Source organism: Crocodylus siamensis, chromosome 9, assembly GCF_052110815.1.
Source record: "Crocodylus siamensis isolate JL-2025a chromosome 9, ASM5211081v1, whole genome shotgun sequence".
Lineage (NCBI taxonomy): Eukaryota > Metazoa > Chordata > Crocodylia > Crocodylidae > Crocodylus > Crocodylus siamensis.
The window spans coordinates 57,307,571-57,327,153 of NC_143403.1; the positions used below are offsets into that span (position 1 = coordinate 57,307,571).

At 43.4% G+C, this 19,583-nt stretch overlaps 1 protein-coding gene across 2 annotated transcripts in view; it reads right to left on the minus strand.

The window, feature by feature from the left end:
• Positions 1–2,169: 2,169 nt before the first annotated feature.
• LOC149857657 (T-box-containing protein TBX6L) overlaps positions 2,170–19,583 on the minus strand; it is a 28,886-nt gene continuing 11,472 nt past the window's right edge. The window contains exons 1-9 of one of the 2 annotated variants that reach the window (XM_090063489.1): positions 16,571–16,749; positions 12,042–12,186; positions 10,812–10,914; positions 10,051–10,215; positions 9,366–9,512; positions 8,389–8,459; positions 7,492–7,583; positions 5,899–6,094; positions 2,170–4,833 (exon numbers count right to left, since the gene is read on the minus strand). In XM_090063489.1, coding sequence (XP_089919615.1) covers positions 4,407–4,833; positions 5,899–6,094; positions 7,492–7,583; positions 8,389–8,459; positions 9,366–9,512; positions 10,051–10,215; positions 10,812–10,914; positions 12,042–12,186; positions 16,571–16,586 — 1,362 coding nt within the window. In that variant the 5' untranslated portion in view covers positions 16,587–16,749 and the 3' untranslated portion in view covers positions 2,170–4,406. Of the gene's footprint in view, positions 4,834–5,898; positions 6,095–7,491; positions 7,584–8,388; positions 8,460–9,365; positions 9,513–10,050; positions 10,216–10,811; positions 10,915–12,041; positions 12,187–16,570; positions 16,750–19,583 lie in introns of those variants that run through there. The other variant, XM_090063488.1, reaches the window with a different exon arrangement.

Below are 19,583 nucleotides of genomic sequence, written 5' to 3' on the forward strand. Positions count from 1 at the left end.
CCTGTGCTGTGTTCTCCACAGATTTTAACCCAGAGGGTCTCCAGTCGTCCACCCTGGGAGCCAATACCAGCTTGCAGGGACGCGTAGCTGTCCTTGACAGAGAGAGCTACACCCCCACCCCTTTTGTCTACTCGATTTGTCCTGTACAGGGTACAGCCGTCTATACCCGTGGTCCAGTCATGGGTGGAGTCCCACCAGTTCTCTGTTATCCCTATGACGTTATAATTATTTGCACAGTATCAGACTTAACTAATTTAGGCTAAATCAGTTTACTAAACTTGTCCCACATCCCCTTGAGATTCAAGTTAACTCACAGTCTCTCAGCATTCTAGGATGCTTTGCACCTCCTCCACAAATTTCTCCTTGCAGGGTGGCTATGCTCGCTTTGGCCTACGCTGTCTGCTCCAGGGAGGCAAGCTCTGGCACCCCCTGGCCTGGGCCCCTGCAGGCATATAACTACATTTCCAGAATCAAAAGTGTGTTCGCTCACTTTTTGGTTCAATCTATGCAGCTTAGATTAACCTGCAAAGATTGAATCGATTCAGCCTGGGACTTTTTGACTGTCTGCACTTAGCCAAGATGACAGACTCCCTTTGTTCCACAACCACTGCGACCTCTAGAAGCTGCTGGAAAGCCACCTTCCCTCCAGGTGTGATGGGTTAGCCAGTGAGGCTACCTGGATGATGTCATGCCTCCAGCTGGCATCAGCCTGACTTATTGGCTGGGTGTTTATCCAGCTCCTCCAGCTCAGGCAAGCTTTTCTTAAACTCAGGAGTTTTGGGTCCTTCTGTAGATTTTTATCTACTGTTGCTGCAAACACAAAAGGGAATATAGCACAGGCTTGAGGGGCATATGCATGTAAAGGAGGTCCTGTCCCTCAGGCTTTTTTTAATGGGTTGAGGGATTCATGGACAATTATTTTAATTGTTAACACTACCCTCTGCAAACAGGCTCTCTGTGAAGCTGCCTCAGCATACGTCTTTGGCTGCATCATCTGTGCTGAGCCTGTAATTACCCAGGACCACAGGTCTGCTTGCAGTAACTGCAATGCTGACTAGGCTGCTTTAAAAAACACCAGGGGAAATCAGTGCAAACCCATGATTTTTATTTCAAACTTGAAATGCAAACCCTGTTCCTAATGCACGTTCCCCCTCCCACCCCCACCAGTGTCTTATGGGAAACAAGCAAAAAACATTGAAAGAATACACACAATTCCTCAAGGAGTTACTACAGGGGATTCTGAGTCACATCCAGGGATGCAAGAAGATAACAGTGGGATCATCAACATCATATGGATAAAACAAAATTCTGTTTGAGGACATGTCATCCAGTACCTGTCCCCAGGTAAGATGATTAAACTGGAACCACTGGTGTGTTTGAAACAGAAACACAGAAAACATACTCATAATTGTACTTTGGTGGTGCTAATGACCTGCCTTCCATATGTCTCCTTGTCTTTTTATTAAAGCTTTACAACACAATGTCTTACAGACACAGGAAACAGCAGTTCAGTTGAGATAATATAGATTTTCAAAATACCAAAGCCAAACAGAAGCAAGCCAGTGAAAACGCCACGGACAGGAGAAAGAACAGAGTGTGAAGTGCACACCAGCTTAATAAAATAACAAAGCTGTACAGCTTTTAACCATAAAGAGCAGCAAGAAAACAAATGTAATACTCTACTAAGTGGAGCTAGGATGATTCACTAAAGACAACTATATATAGCCCTGTAACATAGAAGACAACTAAGAATAAAGGATTCTTCCTCAGCATGATGTTGGGTTTCTGGAGGGTCTGTTAGTCCGGTCGGACTAAACAGCTACAACAACTCATCATCCATGGTGGCAGTCCTTATGGGACTAGTTTTTCAGAATGGAAAGCCATCATGCCCATATTTCTAAAGAGCCCCAGATCGCTTTCTAACAGGGCTGCCTAGTTCTTTGTCATGAACCATTCTGACTACCTCAGTGGTTTTTATTTTCCAAGTGTTTACAGCATAATCCCCATGGCACCCTGACAGGACGATATCATCCATGTCCTAGATGGCAAAACAGAGACACAGAGGTAAAATGAGCAGTCTTAGGCTGCAAAGGGAAGAGGATTGCTTTCCATGGCTTTTCTAGGTCATCTTGTGAGTCTTTTCCTAAAGGTGGGCATTACGGTATCAGTGCAAGAGAGATCAAGAGGGGAATCTTCTAGAACTGACATGCTATTGGGTTTCTTCCAGACGATTTTCAAAGGTCTGTAGCCATTTTACTCATTTAAGAAGCCTGACACCTCAGAAGATGCTTGCTAGAGGTTTCTGCTCATCAGTTATTCTACCCCAACTAAGACAGTCTTTGGCATCTGGCTCTACCTTCCCGTGTGCTGGTGTCTGAACTAGGACAGAGAGGGATGTTTTGATGTACGGAGTCCTTTTTTGTCTAGGCTATGCCTTTTTTTAATGAGCCACTTGCCCTAGCATTGATGTGGTACAGAGCTGGTATGCACCCTTATTTTACCCAAAGATGGGTCTAACCTGTGTGCCGCAGCAAAGTTAAGCCCCTGTTTCTGCCGCTGCATAACTCGAATGTCCTTGGTTTGACTGACGAAGCACTCGCACCGCGCAACCTGCTTCGGGTGCAGAAGTGATTAGCGAGGTTCTGATCACACAAGAACATCACCTAGCGCTACAATGCAATGATACAAACCAGCAGTAAGTTGTAAGTAGTACGTCATTTCAAAGTTATTTTAAGAGCAACAATAACCACAATCTCTGACACCCTGACACAATGACACACCCATGCCACCATATTTGTGCCTCAAAGGAATATACCCAGTCTTGAGAGAGAAAGACATCCACACACCCAACACCCTGGTTTCACACCCCACACACGTTCCACACACAAAACACATTCGCTTAAGGACATCTTTGTACTCAGTGCAAATGACACGCCCCAGCTGACTGTTACATATCAAACCGCAATTTATTTAAAGTGTTACAAGAAATCATTCTTAAATAAGGTCTAAGATCATGTTTATAACCACAGGAGAAGCAGAGGGTTTTTCCCAAGGAGGACTCCACTCCAGCGGCAATTGCGAGGAAAACAAAATTAGAGTGAAATGAGAGGATGTGCTTTCCAAAATGATGGGCGGTTTGGAAAAGGACCACAAAGGTGGAGCGGAGAGGAAGCTACCCTCCTGCCCATCTGTATTGCATTATGTTCCTAGCGAGGCTCCAAAGCAGGAGCAGAAACATGCCACTGGCCTGTCTCGCAGCTCCTGCAGAGCACTATGGAAGTGACACCTCACTCATCAGGCAGTATTTCAACAGGAATGTTTGTTTAAAGCAAGCGTCTAGTGAGAAATACCAACTTGGCCAAAGCCTGTGCACCAACAGGACTGTTGCATGAGCTGCTGGGAGCAGGACAATAAAACCAACTAGACAGATCACTTCACTGAGGCTGTGGAAGAGGCAGAGGTAGAACAACTGAGGGTCTCAGTGCAAACAAGAGGTCAGAGAGAGTGTGAACACTGCTGCTCAACAAGGGGAACTCCAAGAATCCCAGCATCCTCCAATCCTCCTAGGTCACATGGCAAACAACCAGAGGAACAGCAACTCAGTGCAGGTACATGTGGAGTGACAGGGCTGAACTGAGAGGGTATAAATGGGCAGGCTGGGCAGTCAGAGCACACAGAGACAAACAGAAACTTGTAGTTGTGTCATTTGTTTGGGATTAACTTCCCACTATCCACATGATCTGTACAACTCTGCTCCAAGCATGCATACATTACTCTATCTTTTACCATTATATGCCTTATAGGCAAAGGACCAGGAGGATAGCTGCACTTTTTGTCTACACTAAGAGAGGAAGCTACTCCAGGAACACTGAAATGGCTAATTATCTCTCACTTGTCCATGTAACGATGTCTCCTTCAAACAGCCACTCTGCGCATGGCTCTGCTGTTTTGTTGTGAGCATCTGTGGTGCATGCTGAGACTCCTTAAGCGCCTTGCATGCTCCCAGGACTGGGTTCTTTGAGTAAATGTTAAATGTAACAACATGCAAGAATCATGGGATAAAGTTGGGAAATCAGCTGAACCACTGCATTTGCAATGCTTGCAATTATCTATCCACAATTGGGACAAAGCACCAAAGAATGCACTGGTTCAGTCAGATCTTAAAGTAAAGATATGGCCCCCAGGAGATGCAATGAGCACTTGTAAAACGCACAGGATGGTTGTTGCATGAGGCACAAGGAGCTGTACTGATGTTTCAAAATTATGGTGCCCCAATCTATGCACTATTGCAACACCCTCTTGCCTAGTGTAGGCAAGGCCACAAGGTGGCAACCCCAGAGCATATTTTAAAGTGGATTTTGTTACAATGTTCTCTGAGTTCTTTAATTTGAAAGAGTCCTCCCCCATCACCAGCAGGCATAGGGGAACAGAGGGTACTGGCTCCAGTCTGCCATGCTCCCATGAGCATGCCCTGAAGCCCCTTGAGCATTATAATCTGTGGAAAAGGGAGAGTAGCTCATTGCCCTGTACTGGCTGTGGGAAGGGACCATCCACTGGCCTAGGCCTTGCTCAGTGCCATATGGATTGTACACTGGACCTCGGGCCCCTGGCTTCCCAGCAGAGTCTACAGCCATGTTAACCACCCCGGTGTAGTCTTGAGGAGGAGGCAGAGGTGGGGGTAGTGCAGGCAGGTTGGTGAAACCTTCTGACAGCTGTTTAGAATCATGGTCCGGCACCGTGGCTATGTCCAAAGGGTGGGATCTGGCCCGAAACTCATTCAAGGTGGCGACGTTGCGCGCGGGAGCCTGCTGCGTGTCCCCCGTGTCATGGAACCTGGGCCCAGAGGGGGGAAGGGAAGAATGAGTCAAACCCACGCCAGCATAAATACTCTGAATTAACCTACATGGGATGTGGTTCAAAACTTCACCCAGGAGAGCGCGGGCAGGCTATGGACATGGGGCACAATCACTTCCCCATGCAATTTTAAACATCAATTTTCCTTCTCAAAACAATGTGCTTATCAAGGTAATCCGTCTCCACATCTGAACTCTGGCAGCTCTGCCTCCCTCCCTATGCCCATCTAGAGCTCATCTGTATGGGAAAATTGAGAGCTCAATTAATCCAGTGTGAATGTACAGCACATTAGCAGTCTGCGCTCACCTTCCATGTGAACATAAGTAGTGTGTAGCAAGTATGAAAATGGAATAAGCTACCTTGTGCTGAGTGTGCAGGAAGAATATGCACCCGGGGTTCATGCAGAGTAGTTAGCATGTTGTGATTTCACACCTGAGCTTACTCTACACTACCTTTGCCATCTAGACAAGCCCTTAAGAAAGTCTTAACTGTACATTTAACCTGGATTTTAGCCAAGCCCCCTAATATTCACCCAGAGAAAAAGCCTCTGACCTACATTTGCAGGTGCTTTCCTATCTTTCTGAGCTGGGTAACAGAAGCGGCTGGGCTCTACTTTAAATTGGGTTGGAACCTGTCTCTTTTGCAGTGAGGACACAGAGGGAAAAACATCACATGAGCAATAAGAGCCCCTGAATGCCCTCTCCTCACTGTGACAGACAAGTTCACCCATGAATGCCACAGCTGACTAGGAAAGAATTCTGAAACATTTCAGGGCAAAGAAACAAGGACAATGCCCTCAGACACACTGGACTAGTGGGGAAACAATGAGAAAAAGTTTCTCACACTCACGTTTGGTTACCTGAAGTGCAATCCCCCATGTTAAGTGCAGTGGAGCTATCCCTTACTCAATTCATGCTGCTTCCTCTCTAACAGAAAATACCGGGTCACCCTTATAAGAAAAACCCCGTAAGAAATTGAAAAAAATGCCAGTCCTGGATCTGGACCATATGTACTGTGGGTATACAGCGGGGAAGTGGGACTCACCTGTATGTCTGGTAGGTGGAAGGAGTTGGCACTTGCTGCTCTCTAGCAGTTGCTTCTCTTTGGTCTGCTGGTGCTGGTGACACTGCAGGGATGGCTTGGCTGCCGTTCTGCTCCGAGACCCAGAAGGGGTATCCACCACTAACCGGGATGGGATTCTGCTCCTCTTTCACCTCCACGTTCTCATCCTTCACAAAATCTGACTCACAACAGGGAAAGGAGAGGGAATGAGAGGGGAGCAGGGAGAAACCAGGGCTCAGAAATAGTTTGTTTGCAGTTGGATTCAGTCCAAAAACACACTGCCTCCCAGTCACAGGGTCTCACAGCCATTACTGCAGGCCAGAGTGATAAGGAGTTTGCAAATAATCAGAAATGTCAGCTAATTACCAGGCATCTGCCAGTGCTCCTGAAACAAAGGCTGAGTATTTTTCTAATCTCTCTCTCATTCTTGGACACAACACACAAGAATGTGTGCGCCCTGAAGAAGTTGGCAGGCTGCACACTAGGGATTCAGCGAGGAATTAGAGATGGAAAGACCCATCAGGTTACAGGCTCTCATAAACGGTTGCTGGTCACATGGCATTGGCTTATCCTTCTCTCTCAACTGCACTAACTGCAGATCAAATAACTATTTGACAATTAACTGAAGGACTGTACAAGCCATGCCCCCTAAATGGGAGGCAAAGTACCTGCCATACAATCTGGCAAACATGGCCCATACTATGAAATGTTAAGTATCCCCATCTCAGCTTACTATGTCCAGCTCCCTGCCACTGTTGGGTTCTTCCCTACAACACATTTTCAAGTTGATTGCTCAATCTAGCTGTTTGGCTCAAGACTCTCCTACAGTTTAATGGAGTGGAGGGGTAGTTATAGGAAGAGCAGTTATGGTGTGTTACATATATATTCTGGAATTGCATGTCCAGATAGCAGACTATGTGTGAGCAGAAGGGCAAAAATCTGAGTAAGGATTCCCACTGCTGTGTGATGGCATGGAGGAAAGTTCAGGTGCACCAGGTCTTTTGCATGCGAGGACCCTGCTTTCTTGTTTCACGTTCCTTGTTCCCATATAACTGTAGATAGCCTACCTCTTGTAGTTCCAGATGCCTAGACCAGCTGTGAACCCCTCTCCCTAACATTGATCAGGGTATGCTCCTGCTCTTTCCCTTGTCAGCAGGGAAAAAGATCCCCAAGATCTGCTCACACACTTGCAGCTACTAAACATCTGATTTGGAAACTGCTCTGCAAGTTCTTTTGCCTTTCTTGCCTCTGCCATATACTCGTCTTTCCCTTCCCCTCCATCTTTCTTATTTGGCTTTGCCTTGTCCCTTGATGGCAGGACCCTGATCCATACATCCACCTGATGCAGACTTCTTCAGCCTGTGCACCCAGCTCCTCTTGTGAATTATGGAGTGAGAGTTAGCATTCTACTTCCTTCCTACTAAAAACCGACTTGCACGGTATCCTCCAAAATCCCTGCCCTCAGTGCTGATGAATGCAACTCTGTGCAGACAGGAGCTTTAGCAGACCCAAGTCACTGTCTTTTCCTCCCCTTAGCATGATCCCTGTTGGCAAATCTGTTGCTGACAATATTACCCGGTTCCTCAGCACCAGACTCTGTTTCTTCTGGGAGCTTCCTCTTCTGACCTTTGGCTGGGCTAGGTTTTTGGCCTTTTGCTCGCCCTTCCCTATGAAAAGAACAACATATGAAAGCAGGTTTATAAAGCCTTCCTATGTAGCTACCTGTAATGGGAACTCCAGAGCAGAAACAAGATCCTGGTGTGTCAAAGAAGCAGGAAGACCAAATATCTAATAACTTCTGCAGAGAGAGGGGTTGAGCTTAGGATCTCCAGTGTTTTAGAAACCACATTTTTGCCGTCCAAGAACCAACCCAGAGCAATCGGCTTCTTTGAACTATGTTTGTTCAAATGTTCGGACTGTAGTTAGTCATGCTGACTGCAACTACAGAGTGGCAGTCAGGAAGAAAGACTGAATCACCCCTTCCCTACTGTGGAGTTTTTACTTGGGCTTTGCACAAAACACACAATCACACTGGAAAGCCTCAGCACTGAGAGTTTGCACAGTCATTTATGAAAATGGAGTGCTATCTTATACATACAAGAAAGTCTGCTGAGCTTTTCTTTAAGAAGGGATGATTGTTTCTGAGGGAACATGGGGCCTATTTCACCCCCAAACAGTCCTATTATTGGAAAACATCAATATGAAGCTTTCAAAAGTTTGTTTAAATGGAAATCACTTTTGACCCAATGACAAAAAAGGAGTCACTTTTCCAGACAAAAAATGACTAAAAAAAGCCTGCAAGTATTTTCAGTGACATCTAACCTCCTGGTTGTGTGGGTGGGGGAAGTACCCCCACACCAAGGGCGTGGTGATGAAGGAGCACCCGGATGCTGGATGTTAGAATTAAGCTGGCAACCAGGAGTGGCAGTGATCTAGTGCAGGCTCACTATATCCTCATGAGACCACAGTTACCTTCGAGTGTTCTTCCCGTGTTCCCGGAAACCTTTAGCAAAAGGGTTGTTGTCAATTTTGAGTTTTGTGATCTTAAAAAAAAGAAATTAGATTCAGTAGTAGAAAGAACAGTTGTCTTGGCTGCCAGGGCCAGGTCTGTATTGCTCTGAAGCAAGATTCCCAACCCCAGTACTGATACAGATGCTCTCTCTATATATTATGGTCCATTTTTGGTAGTTATATGGCCCCAATCTTCACAGGATCTTATTGCCTGATTGTCTTTAAGGTATTTATCCCACAAGACACCTTTTTTAGGTGGGGAACTGAGGCAGTGGAAAGCTAAGCGACTTGCTCAAGGCCACATACAAAGTCTATGAACAAGCAGGGATTTCAAACCAATGCCCCTCACTACTGGATGATTTTCCCTCTCAAATTTAAAAGATCAAATTTAAGCAGCAATACAGATCTGACTTTAAGCCATCTAATAACAAACGCAGTTATAGCTGCCATTCTGTCACCAACACCCCCCATGCTTACAAGGTACTGAACATCAAGGTTGCATACCTGTGCAATATGGATTGCTGAAGGAATTACTCCTCCATCTCCAGCTCAGAGAGACTCTTCTATGGAATGGGTCACAGATGGGGGCAGGGGCAAGAGACAAGAACTACTAGTGTTATCTCAGATATGGGTATAGAGAAAGTCATGAGTGTTACCCTCAGAAGACAGGAAAAGGGGGAAGGATATTTGTATTGCCCATAAAAATGAGGGAGGAGGGATTCAGATACTGTCTGCATAGGAGAAAGAATACCTGTCCCATCCTCATAGGTGAGTTAGAGGGAAGGGGCATTGCCACATTATTTGCAGAAGCAGGGGAGGAAAGACTCCTTTTGTTGTCCATATAGGCAGTGGAAGACCTTTCTCCCTGGGGGCAGCGTCGAGTGTACATGCTTGGTATTTACCCAGGTGCAGAGGGCTAGTGCTTATACACACTGTACCTTCTCATTTTGGTAGGCAGTAACAGAGGTGAAGACAGTCTCAGGGAAGCTGAACACCTGGAAGATGCTCCAGCGGACACTGAACAGGTCATCTGCCTGTACTATGTGGAAGCGCGGCTTGTAACGGTGCATGGAGTGAAGGATGATCTGGTGGAGAAGGAAACAGGAGACTTCCAATTGCAGCACCACTTAGCCAGCTTGCTGTTGGCATAGTTTGTACTTCCCAACCCAGGTCTCAAATTAAAACTTTACCTTTGTGATGACCCCAGCTCTATTCAGCTCCATAAAATAGGCATTTTCTGTTTAAAATGGGTACAGGGGTAGTATTGGACAAGTGTCCCATTTACCAGCTGTAGGATCAGAGGAATAAACCCAGTGGCCCAGCAGTGGGTATAAAACAATGGAGAAGGAAAACACATTGCAGCCCCTTCTCTGACTAGACAGCTAACATATCCCGAGAGTCAGTGCATGAGTTATCAAGAGCCACCAAACCCATGGGTGCAGTGTACATGGATACCATGACACTTTCAACACGCAGAGATGCTGTTCTTGCATAGGTAGTAGAAGAATTTTAACTAACTCATTTAAATGCTCATTAAACAAACAGTTTTGGTTGAACTTCCTTTAAGAAGCAAATCCTTCCTTCCAGGAGTTCCAGTGAACAAAAAGCTCAGTTACAACTCACGTGTCCATGTTGATCCAGGGTGTTGTTGGTGAGTTTCAGCTTTTGGAAGGAGACAGGTTCTTTCATCCAGTGGCTGCCAGGAGCTGGAGAATCTGGATGGACATATGTACGGCAGGGAAGCTGTGGCTCTGCTTTTCCAGCGACTTCCCACTGATCTTTATTCCACTGGAAAAGGAAACATAGGAAATCCCACAGTTTAGTAGCCCCGCTCTCACAGTATCAAAGTAACAATGACCAGTACCTTTGCTTCTTTACTTAACGCAGTGGGGATGTCTGACATGACAGAGTGTGGGCTATGTCTGACTGATGATATGAAGGTACTATGTCATGTTCTTATGTTAGTTTCCATGATCAGCCCCCTATTTGCTTGCCCTCTCTACTAGTTTGGGGGCATTTTATAAACATTAACTGAGTCAAGTCTCCATATTTACTATGTCAATGATTTAAAACATACTTGTGCACTTTACAAATTAAAGGATGTTATTCTTCCAGCTGCCAGCTCTGCAATAATGGCGACTGGGGACTGATTCAAAGAATGTTATGAAACCTCCAGAAGACACCTAATTCTGGTTGGTCACCAACTAGCACCTGAAACATAAGTATTCACACTATGTAGAGGGCCAGCACTTATATCCTATATAAGATCTAAGATAACTTAAATGGTGCCTGGGTGTTTTACTGGATCCCTGCATACAGGTGAATTTCATCAACTGGAACAAGCAAGAGGACAGAATGACCTTTCTCCCCCTCAAATTATTTACCTTGTATCTGAAGTTGTCCATTGGCACGAAATCCACCAGCATGAGGTATTTAGCATAAGGGATCAAGCCAGAGACTTTGATTTTGCACTGTGGAAACATTCGTCTGAAGAAGAAATAAAATATATATTACAAAGGTCTTGTTCTTTTTTAATAGTCTAGTCAGGCATTTGATCTTGTTTGTGGTCTGTCAGGCAAAGTGCTCTTGGGATCATAGTGCAGATCAGCCACTGACATTTTTATTAACCTATTATCTAGCCCTACTCAAAGTCACTAGTGGCTTGCCTTTTCTAGCACTCCTACTGTTGCTATTCCTAATGTGCAAAAATGGAAATTTTAAAGAAAATTTAAGTGTAGACAACGTTCAGGGCTTTCACTGTGTCTTGCCCAGTTGTAGCCCTCCAGGGAAACTGATTTTTTTGTGTAGGTGGCACCCATCTGAGAATCTGTCTAGCTCTCCCCTCCCCTCCTCTCTCTGGAAACTCTCCACAACTGCTGTGACTCCTCACAACACTGTTAGAGGTCACTGATTTCCCTTCCTTTCTTATGAGGACTGGTTCAGCAGCTCTCCTTACTCACAGAAGATCCCTTTATTAGGTCTCAAAAGGTCTGGCACCCTCTCTTCTTGGCTTTATCTTGCACAATATATTAAAGTTCCATATCCTCCAGCTATTTGTTCCAGAATGCATCATGCTCCTCAAGGCATGAAATAGTTAAATTTAAGAGCAGCATGGGTCCGGTCTCTTCTTTGACTTGCATCATCCTTTGCACAGTCCATCCGAAGTGTCCAGCTCCAAAGCTGGACGCCAGAAACTTCCCAAATGTTTCATCTACCATGACCTGGAGCACCTTCATGCCTATACATTCAAATTATTTGCCTATGATGCAGCAGCCATGTTTGCTTGTGAGGCAAATGGGATCTAGGATTCAATCTTTGTGTGGCAACCACAAAACAGTGGAGGCCACTGACACTGTTTGATGCAGGAGCTATAGCATGGGATGGATTTTTCAGTGTATAAGTCACCAAGTAACCTGGGTGACATTCCCACTTCAGAGCTAAAAGACCTCTAGATTCTTTGATGCTGCTGTTGTTCTGCAAGGGGAAGGAAAAACAGAATCTGGGGCTTAAAAACTAGCTTGAAAGTCACCTTTCCAAAAGTGATGTACTGGGTGGGAATGGTCTGCATGCAGCCTGCACAAACGTTGTGTGCACAGATTTCTGGCCATCCTTACCTGCCAGACTTAGTGATGATCATTTCGGTTCCTATTTGGTGAAACTGCATCCAGAGGTCCATGTCCTCTAGGGTAACAACAATGGAGCTCTGAGGGTAAGACTCCAGGTTGGAGGAAGGCAGGATATCACACTGAGTTTTCACATCTAGCAGGGAAAGTAAAAAGAAAACAGTTCAGTTATGAGGAAGTCAATGCCAAAATGCTTCAGACAGAGCTTTCAAACTTGATGTCAGTGCCTGTTCATCTGAACGTCTGTGCTTGGAAATGGCCAGTTGCAATGTTTCAGGACCTGCTGTAAGACTTGTCCAGTGTATACAGATCATCACTCCTCCTTGTGGCCGGCCTCAGTATTGGTCACTCCACAATTCTCCCATAATTAACGGAGCTCAAAGAATGTAAGCTTGTGTTGAAGATCCCCCTGACGTGTGTGTGTGTGTGTGTGTGTGTGTGTGTGTGTGTGTGTAGGTGGGGGGCTCTGTGTGTATACATGATCACAACTGAGATACACTGAGAGAAATTACAGCACCTACAGATTATTTCAGTTAGGTTATCTTAGTAAACAGAAAAGTCTGTTCCAGATACTTTTCAAGGCAAATATCCTCCTTAGTTGAGATTTTAGCTTGTGCACCATGCCATGGCTAGCTTACTTATTTTATTCTATTCAGTGTTCAAATGGAGATCAACAAAGCAGGACATTTCGCTGTTACAAGGCATCCTTATCTAAACACAGTCACATAAAGTGTTTTAATTTGAAACAGTCACATAAAGTGTTTTAATTTAAAAGGAAAGGGAATGTTCATTATGACAGGGTCAAAGCAATCAAATAGGCTGGGGCAGATGGATCACTGAGCAATTCCCTTTGGAAACTATATGTATAGCTCTCCAGGCCTAGCAATATCTATCTGAACAGATGGCGCTCCTGTGAGATACTGGAGAGCAAGTCACTTCACTATTCTGTGCCTTAGTTTCCCCATCTGTGGCATGGAGATAACAATACTAACTTCCTTGGCAAAGATCTCTAAAATCTCTGGATGATGCATGTTATAGAAGACCGTAGTACAATTACTACAACACAGAGGGCGCATCTACACATTCATTAATGTGCTATAATTATGGCACATTAAGTTTAGTACCTATAATAACAGGTACTAACTTAATGCACCATAATCAGTGTTACTGAGCGTTAGAACATTAGAATGGTTTTTGCCAGCCGCGCTAATGTGCAGTAAGTAGAATTAGTCTTCTGTGCATTAAGCGCCTCATGTAGATGCGCCCAAACTGACCAAAATTATACCTCAAACTCAAAACCAAAAGGCCAGTGCTGCTCTTCTCTCTACTATGTGATCCCATCGATGTGCATGGCAAAATCCTGCTGATTTCAGCTGGATCTGGTTTTGACTCATGTTCTTATTAGTCAAAGTTTTGAAGAAAATAACTCTTTGATTGAAATATTCAGAACTGCAGTGCTGTCATCAGTGTAACAAAAGCAGGTCCATTTTTAAGACAATGATACATTATCAGCCATGCATAGCCACTTATTTTAATAGGGGATTGCCTCTTAGCCTGCACCCGTTCTTATATAGACACAAGGGAATTTGTCACTTCATTACAGCTTCCTTGGTCAACATCTTTAAGCAAATACACACGAAAAGTAACCAATTATTTCCACTGAAAGAAGGCCCATCCAGAAGGATATGTTTTCTGACTTTGGATGCAGGCAGTTTTTAAACATGATGTTATCAGTTTGCAAAGCTATCTAGGTATTTAAAAAAAATGGTATTTAAAAAAAGACTTACCACCCCTAGACTTGGTTGCTTTGATCCAACATTAATAAACTGGCTAAGAAGTGACACCTAGTTTGCTCCCTAAGATTAGCCTGTTAACATCTTCTTACTAAAGCTTCCCTCATATCCTCTAGCAGAGACATGAAAGCTGCAATGAGATTGTGCATTTTGTAGTTCACTGCAGACCACATATCAAAAGGAGTTACAACAGAATTGGGTTGATTTTCAGCAGGAGACAGTCCAGTCACAAATACATGCAAACAGATTTTGATTGAATAGATAGATACTCATCTTTTACTCCAAACCTATTTTACAATTAAACCTTTTGGTAAACAAATTCCAAGACTGTTAAATGAAACAATCAACCCAACTTTGAGGCCTTTACAAAGGCAACACTATTGGTGAAGTCGATGAAAATTAAATTCACAGTAATTTTGCTTGAAAAAAAAATCAAACAAACACAGATCTCATAATCTGGTTGTATAAGAATAAAACCACAGTGTACTATATGACTAAGACACTACAGGAGACAGAAACGGCAGTGAACATAATCAATGTAAGGGCAAGGTACATCAAAGATTTTCAAAAATATTTAAGGATTTTGGTGCCTTAGTTTTTGAGTGCCCAGGATGACACTTTAAAGAATATTTAGAGAGAGAGTGATCATTGCATGGATGTGATTCTGAACCAAGCCAGGGGCTAAGTCCTGCACACAGCTGGGAATTTGAACAATAATGTGGAAAGGTTTGTGATATGCTCTTCAGATACCGAAAAAGGCGAGCAAAAGCTCTGCGGGTAGCAAACTGTTCAGAACTTTAAAATAAAACTTTATAAAACTTTTGGATGCATTATTTTATGTTATTTAATGAGGTATTTCCACTGTGATGTTCACTGGAATTTTTGTCCTCCTCTACCCCAGTTTCCACTAAGGTTTATGTCTTCTTGTTTTTAAGTTAAGCTCTGGAAATCTAATGTGGTTTTAAGGGTTATATTAACAGAATTATTTTTTCCCTGGAATCTTGGGCTCAAACTATTTTAGAAGGTATTGATACTGTTAACAGGAAGCAGTGATTATAATGCATGCTTTTCTCTGTGTCAATGTATGGTCAAACACAAGGAGACTCCTGTGCTTGAAGCAGGGCACGGCTTGGCTCTGTTCTTTGCTGTACTGTATACTTGTTACATGGATGCTGGCAAGTCACTAACCTTGTTTGTACCTCAGCGTCTCTGTCTGCAAGGTGTTGAGAACATTTTCCTATGCTAAGGGGCACATCATTCAGTGATGTTTATAAAGCACTTCGAGATCCTAGCACAAAAGGTTATGGAACAGCATTATAGAAAGCAAACCGGGCCTCTTTAAGGAATTGCTCTAACTCTTGCAGAAGTGCTGTGGTACTGAAACAAATATTGTCAATTTAGTTTTAAGGGTTATATTAACAGAGTTCCTGTACAATATATAAAATAGGGTCTAGGCACCTTGAAAATATCCACTGGGACCCAGATAAAGTATTCCACTTTTATCAGAATCAGTTTCAATTACATTTGCTGCTGTTATACCCCCAGTGTAACAGCTTAAAGATAAAACCGTTTGGCTTCCAGGGACTGTTTGATGTCCCTGAAAAAGAAATACATTTCAACATATATAGCTATCTCAAAAAGGAATCTTGCCAAAAACTGCACAGGGTAGAGCCAAAAAAGGCCTCCAGCAAATAGCAAGTCTCCTGAAATTGCAGTTTGGGGCATTAAAGAAGGGAAAGTGAAAGGCTCAGTTACTGCTTGCCTAGTCCCATTTTGGGTTTGCTTCACAAGTACTATGATTTTGCTTCTCAAATCCAGTCATGCATTGCCAAAAAATGTTTTGATTTCCAATGCAGTGTGATACATATAATGACATGAAAAATAACAAGACTTGCCTAGACACAGTGATGTAAGATAGACTATGCTTTTCACTGTACTTCCTAAGCTTTTTAAGTTGAAGTCCCGCTCAGTGTGGCAAGGAATCACCATAACATTCCTTCCTTTCATGTTCAATTCGCTATCGTAAGTATTGCTTAAAAAACCCCAAAACAAAACAGTGGCAGCAATTAAAATCATCTTTGTCACTGTAAAGCTACTTGGCTTCTTAGGAATAAATCAGCAGTACATGGGTGACAAAGGGAAGCGGTAGGTAGTTAGCCATTTGAAACCTGTATGTGAAATTAACACAAAACTCTGTAAGTCATTTTAGTAGGACCAATGAACAAAAATAAGCAAATAAAAATCCCTGGTGATCAGTATGGGACATAAAATGATGTTCACAGGGTTGAAAACTTACCAAGATCATGGCATATGGTTCTTTTACTCTTGGAGGGAAGAGAATATACAGAGTCAAGCTAACCTCTGTATCATGGATCAGAAATGCTCTAAGTTCCTTAACAATGTATGTGCATTTTAGATTTCTATATGGCATTTCATCCCCAAGGAACCCATGGCACTTTGCAAACTGGATACTAGGGAATTAAAAGAAAAGCACCAAAGTAAACCTTTGCTTGTCTTACAGCAAGTGCCACAAGATGTCAAATGTTCACACAGAGCATCCACAGCTTCCATTTGTCTTCTCCCTCTCTAGGAAGATTTAATGCCCCCAGTAGTATCCACAAATGCTGATGACCTGTTGGTACACTGTTCCCCTTTTTAAACCTCAGTATACCCCTGGCACTATTTTAGGGTCTTCCCTACACATTGAGAAATGGAAAAGTCACCTACCAGATAAAGCTTGCATTTTTCCATGTACCGTTAAGTCATAGAAGTTGCGCAGGCAAGAGATCCACCAGAGCTCCTCTCTCTTGAAAACCAAAGTAGTCCAGTTCAAAAGCAAAAGTCTTGATTTCCCAAAGCAAGCAGGAGCCCTTCCTTCTGTGATCCAGTGTCAAGAGTGCCTGGGACTAAGGATGGGACTCCAAGCTTAGCTAGCCAAGGTGAGTTAGTTTTATGAAGGCTAATGAATAGGGAGGAGCTTCTCCCCAGGGCTGTCCCCTTGCAGTCCTTTGATGTCCAAAGGGACAAAGAGAGGAAGGATCTGCAGCAATGGCTGGGGCTAAGGGAAGAAAATCAAAGAGAATTAACATGGCTTTGACATACAGGAAACCCTACAGGGGAAATGCACCTTGATTTACTGCTAACACACTTTTAAACAAATAGAGACAAGACCAAAAACACCAGCTGAAGAGGTACCTACAAAAAATAATTTCAGACTTAAGATTTCCTTCAGGCTGCATTGATGGTTTGATAAAACTTCTATCTCCCAAACAGATTCCTGCATTCCAAATACAGTTTGGGCTTTCTTTTTTATGGTTGATTTTGGGTCTTTATTGATATCAGGCAAATTTAAAAAAAAAAGATTTCCTCCCAGTCTGAGTAAAAGAACTGGCTAATGCAACCTTTCACAGTAATAACAGATATTTTGGCAACGTGTTCCTTTCTCAGTAGAAGTCTTCAGCCCAGTAAAGATCTACAGCCCCAACCTAGTTGATAGATCAGCTAAACATTACTTGCCTAGCCACTGTCCCTTTTACAGTGCTCAGCTATATGAATTTCTTATCACACAAGGTTTGATAACACCCACAGATACACTAGAAATCCTTAAGTTCTTAGTTAGGCCTGTACTGTACTGAAAAGATTTTCAGGCGTGATTGTGTCAGTAAGAGGTTAGGGTTTTTTTGCTGACACAGCTGCACCAGCAAAAGCCCTAGCGCAGATACTATACTAGAGGCAAAAAAGTCCTTTTGCGGGTATAGCTTGGGGAACTGGTATAAACAGCATGCATAAAATAAACTCTGCTGGGATAAATTTTGCCTACCCTAGAAGGATATAATCTCTTAAGTAGGGATAGGGCTTAGATTTTCCTTATATTTCATTCTGGGAAAAAAAAGTCTCATTGAATTCAAGGCTAAACAGAAACTAACGCCTTCCTAGTTTGGCCCTTAATGAGTTTATTCTGTGAGTGTGACCATTAACATTTGTGCTTGCAAGTGCTAAGAGAGGGGTAATCAAATGTCAAGCTTTAGGGCATAAGCTGGCTACCATATGTGTGAGGAAGGGATTTCTTCACACCTATATACAGCGTTGCATTATTGGCTATGCATAGTTTGGGCCAAAAGTGTGGTTTCAAATATCAATCAGTGTCCAACACAGGATACAGGTCTCAGTGGCCCAGGGTCTGATTCCCTACAGCAAATTCTTATGTACCAATCTTCTATTCATATCAAATGGCTTCACTGTATTGCTATGGATGATTTAGGGACCAATCCTGTTCCCACTGAAATAAGTGGGAGTTTTGTCACGCACTTTAATGTGATCAGGGCCAAGCTTTTAGTTTGGTGCATGTAACATATTTTTACCATGCTCATCCCTTTAATGGGTGTTTCTTTAAAGTGGACGTCAGCATAATTAATATGAACCGCAGAAAGAATTTCAGCACCAGGAAGAGATATTTTCAGCCACAGGAGTTAGGCATCTTTAGTATGCTATATCTCTTCCTTTGGCTTTATTTACTTTAATCACTTGCCTTGCAATTTTCTTCTTTTTTGTAGCTCTGTTGCTTATAAATTGACTGCAGTTAGTTAGGTTGTTATACCCAAAATACACTGATGACACGAATGGATTCAAACCTTCAACACTGAACAGGGTTAAAGTCCACTCCCTTTTTACTACAGGGCCAAATTGAGACTCTCACCTTATTGTTTTTATTCAGACAAAATTCCTCAGCAACTCCAATGGGAACTTGCCTGAGTAAGCACTGAATGAGGGCCTCAAGGTTAGCTCAGAAAGTAGGTGGGAATGGAACCGTTTGCAGATCTTTTATCTTTCCCCTGAACTAATTCGTTCACTGTCGGATATATCAGCAGCATGTGCTTTGTGTCACTGCAATTTAGACTGCACTGACGGAATGTACTTTTTTTTTTGGCCTTGGGTCGGAATTAAAAACGTTGTCCCTTGATTCCCCCTGCTAAAGGGCAGGAAAAGTTATATTCCCCAGCTCTAGACCCCAATTTCTGTAGCAGCAGGCTTCAGAAAAAGGGAGTCTCCAACCCCAGGAGAAAGAGTGCCTTTTCTAGTAGTGCATTGTATTCTGGGGCATCTCAGTTGTGGAGGATCAGGGAGAAGATCTGTGGGGCAGCTGGGAAGAGGCAGGTACTCATCCCTGGGAAAATTCCATCTGAGGAGGGATTTTGAAGGAGGTGTCAATCTGGATCCCCTGGAGACGCAAGCACATTTTTGCTGGCTGCCTTTTAGGAATATGGGGTAAAATACAAGACAAATAGGGTATTCTCTTTCAGAAGACATCTATAAGGTGTGCATAGGTTAGAGGGAAGCTATTGTGTGGGTCTGAAAAGAAGGTCCCATGGAAAAGATAAAAGAAAAAGAATCAGATCAGTTTTGCAGGGAAGAAGATTGGTTTTGAGATTAGGGCATTGGACCGAGTACACAATTTGGGCACAGATAATAAATCAAACAGTCCAGGAATGGGAAGAGGAGACCAGGTAACAGGCTGCCTGAAGATCCTGAGTCTCTGGACAGCGTTATTTTAGGTTACGAAACAACTCAACATGTCCACATTAAAAAAAATCAGAACTAAAAAGGATCAAAAATATAAACTGCTAGCTTCCAGCCTCCTTCACTGGCGCTCTCAGCTCCATCGCTACAGCACCAAGCAGAGCAGGATAAAAAATGCCTCTGGCTGCTCCCCACCCCCTTCCCACCACTGAGAACAAGGGAG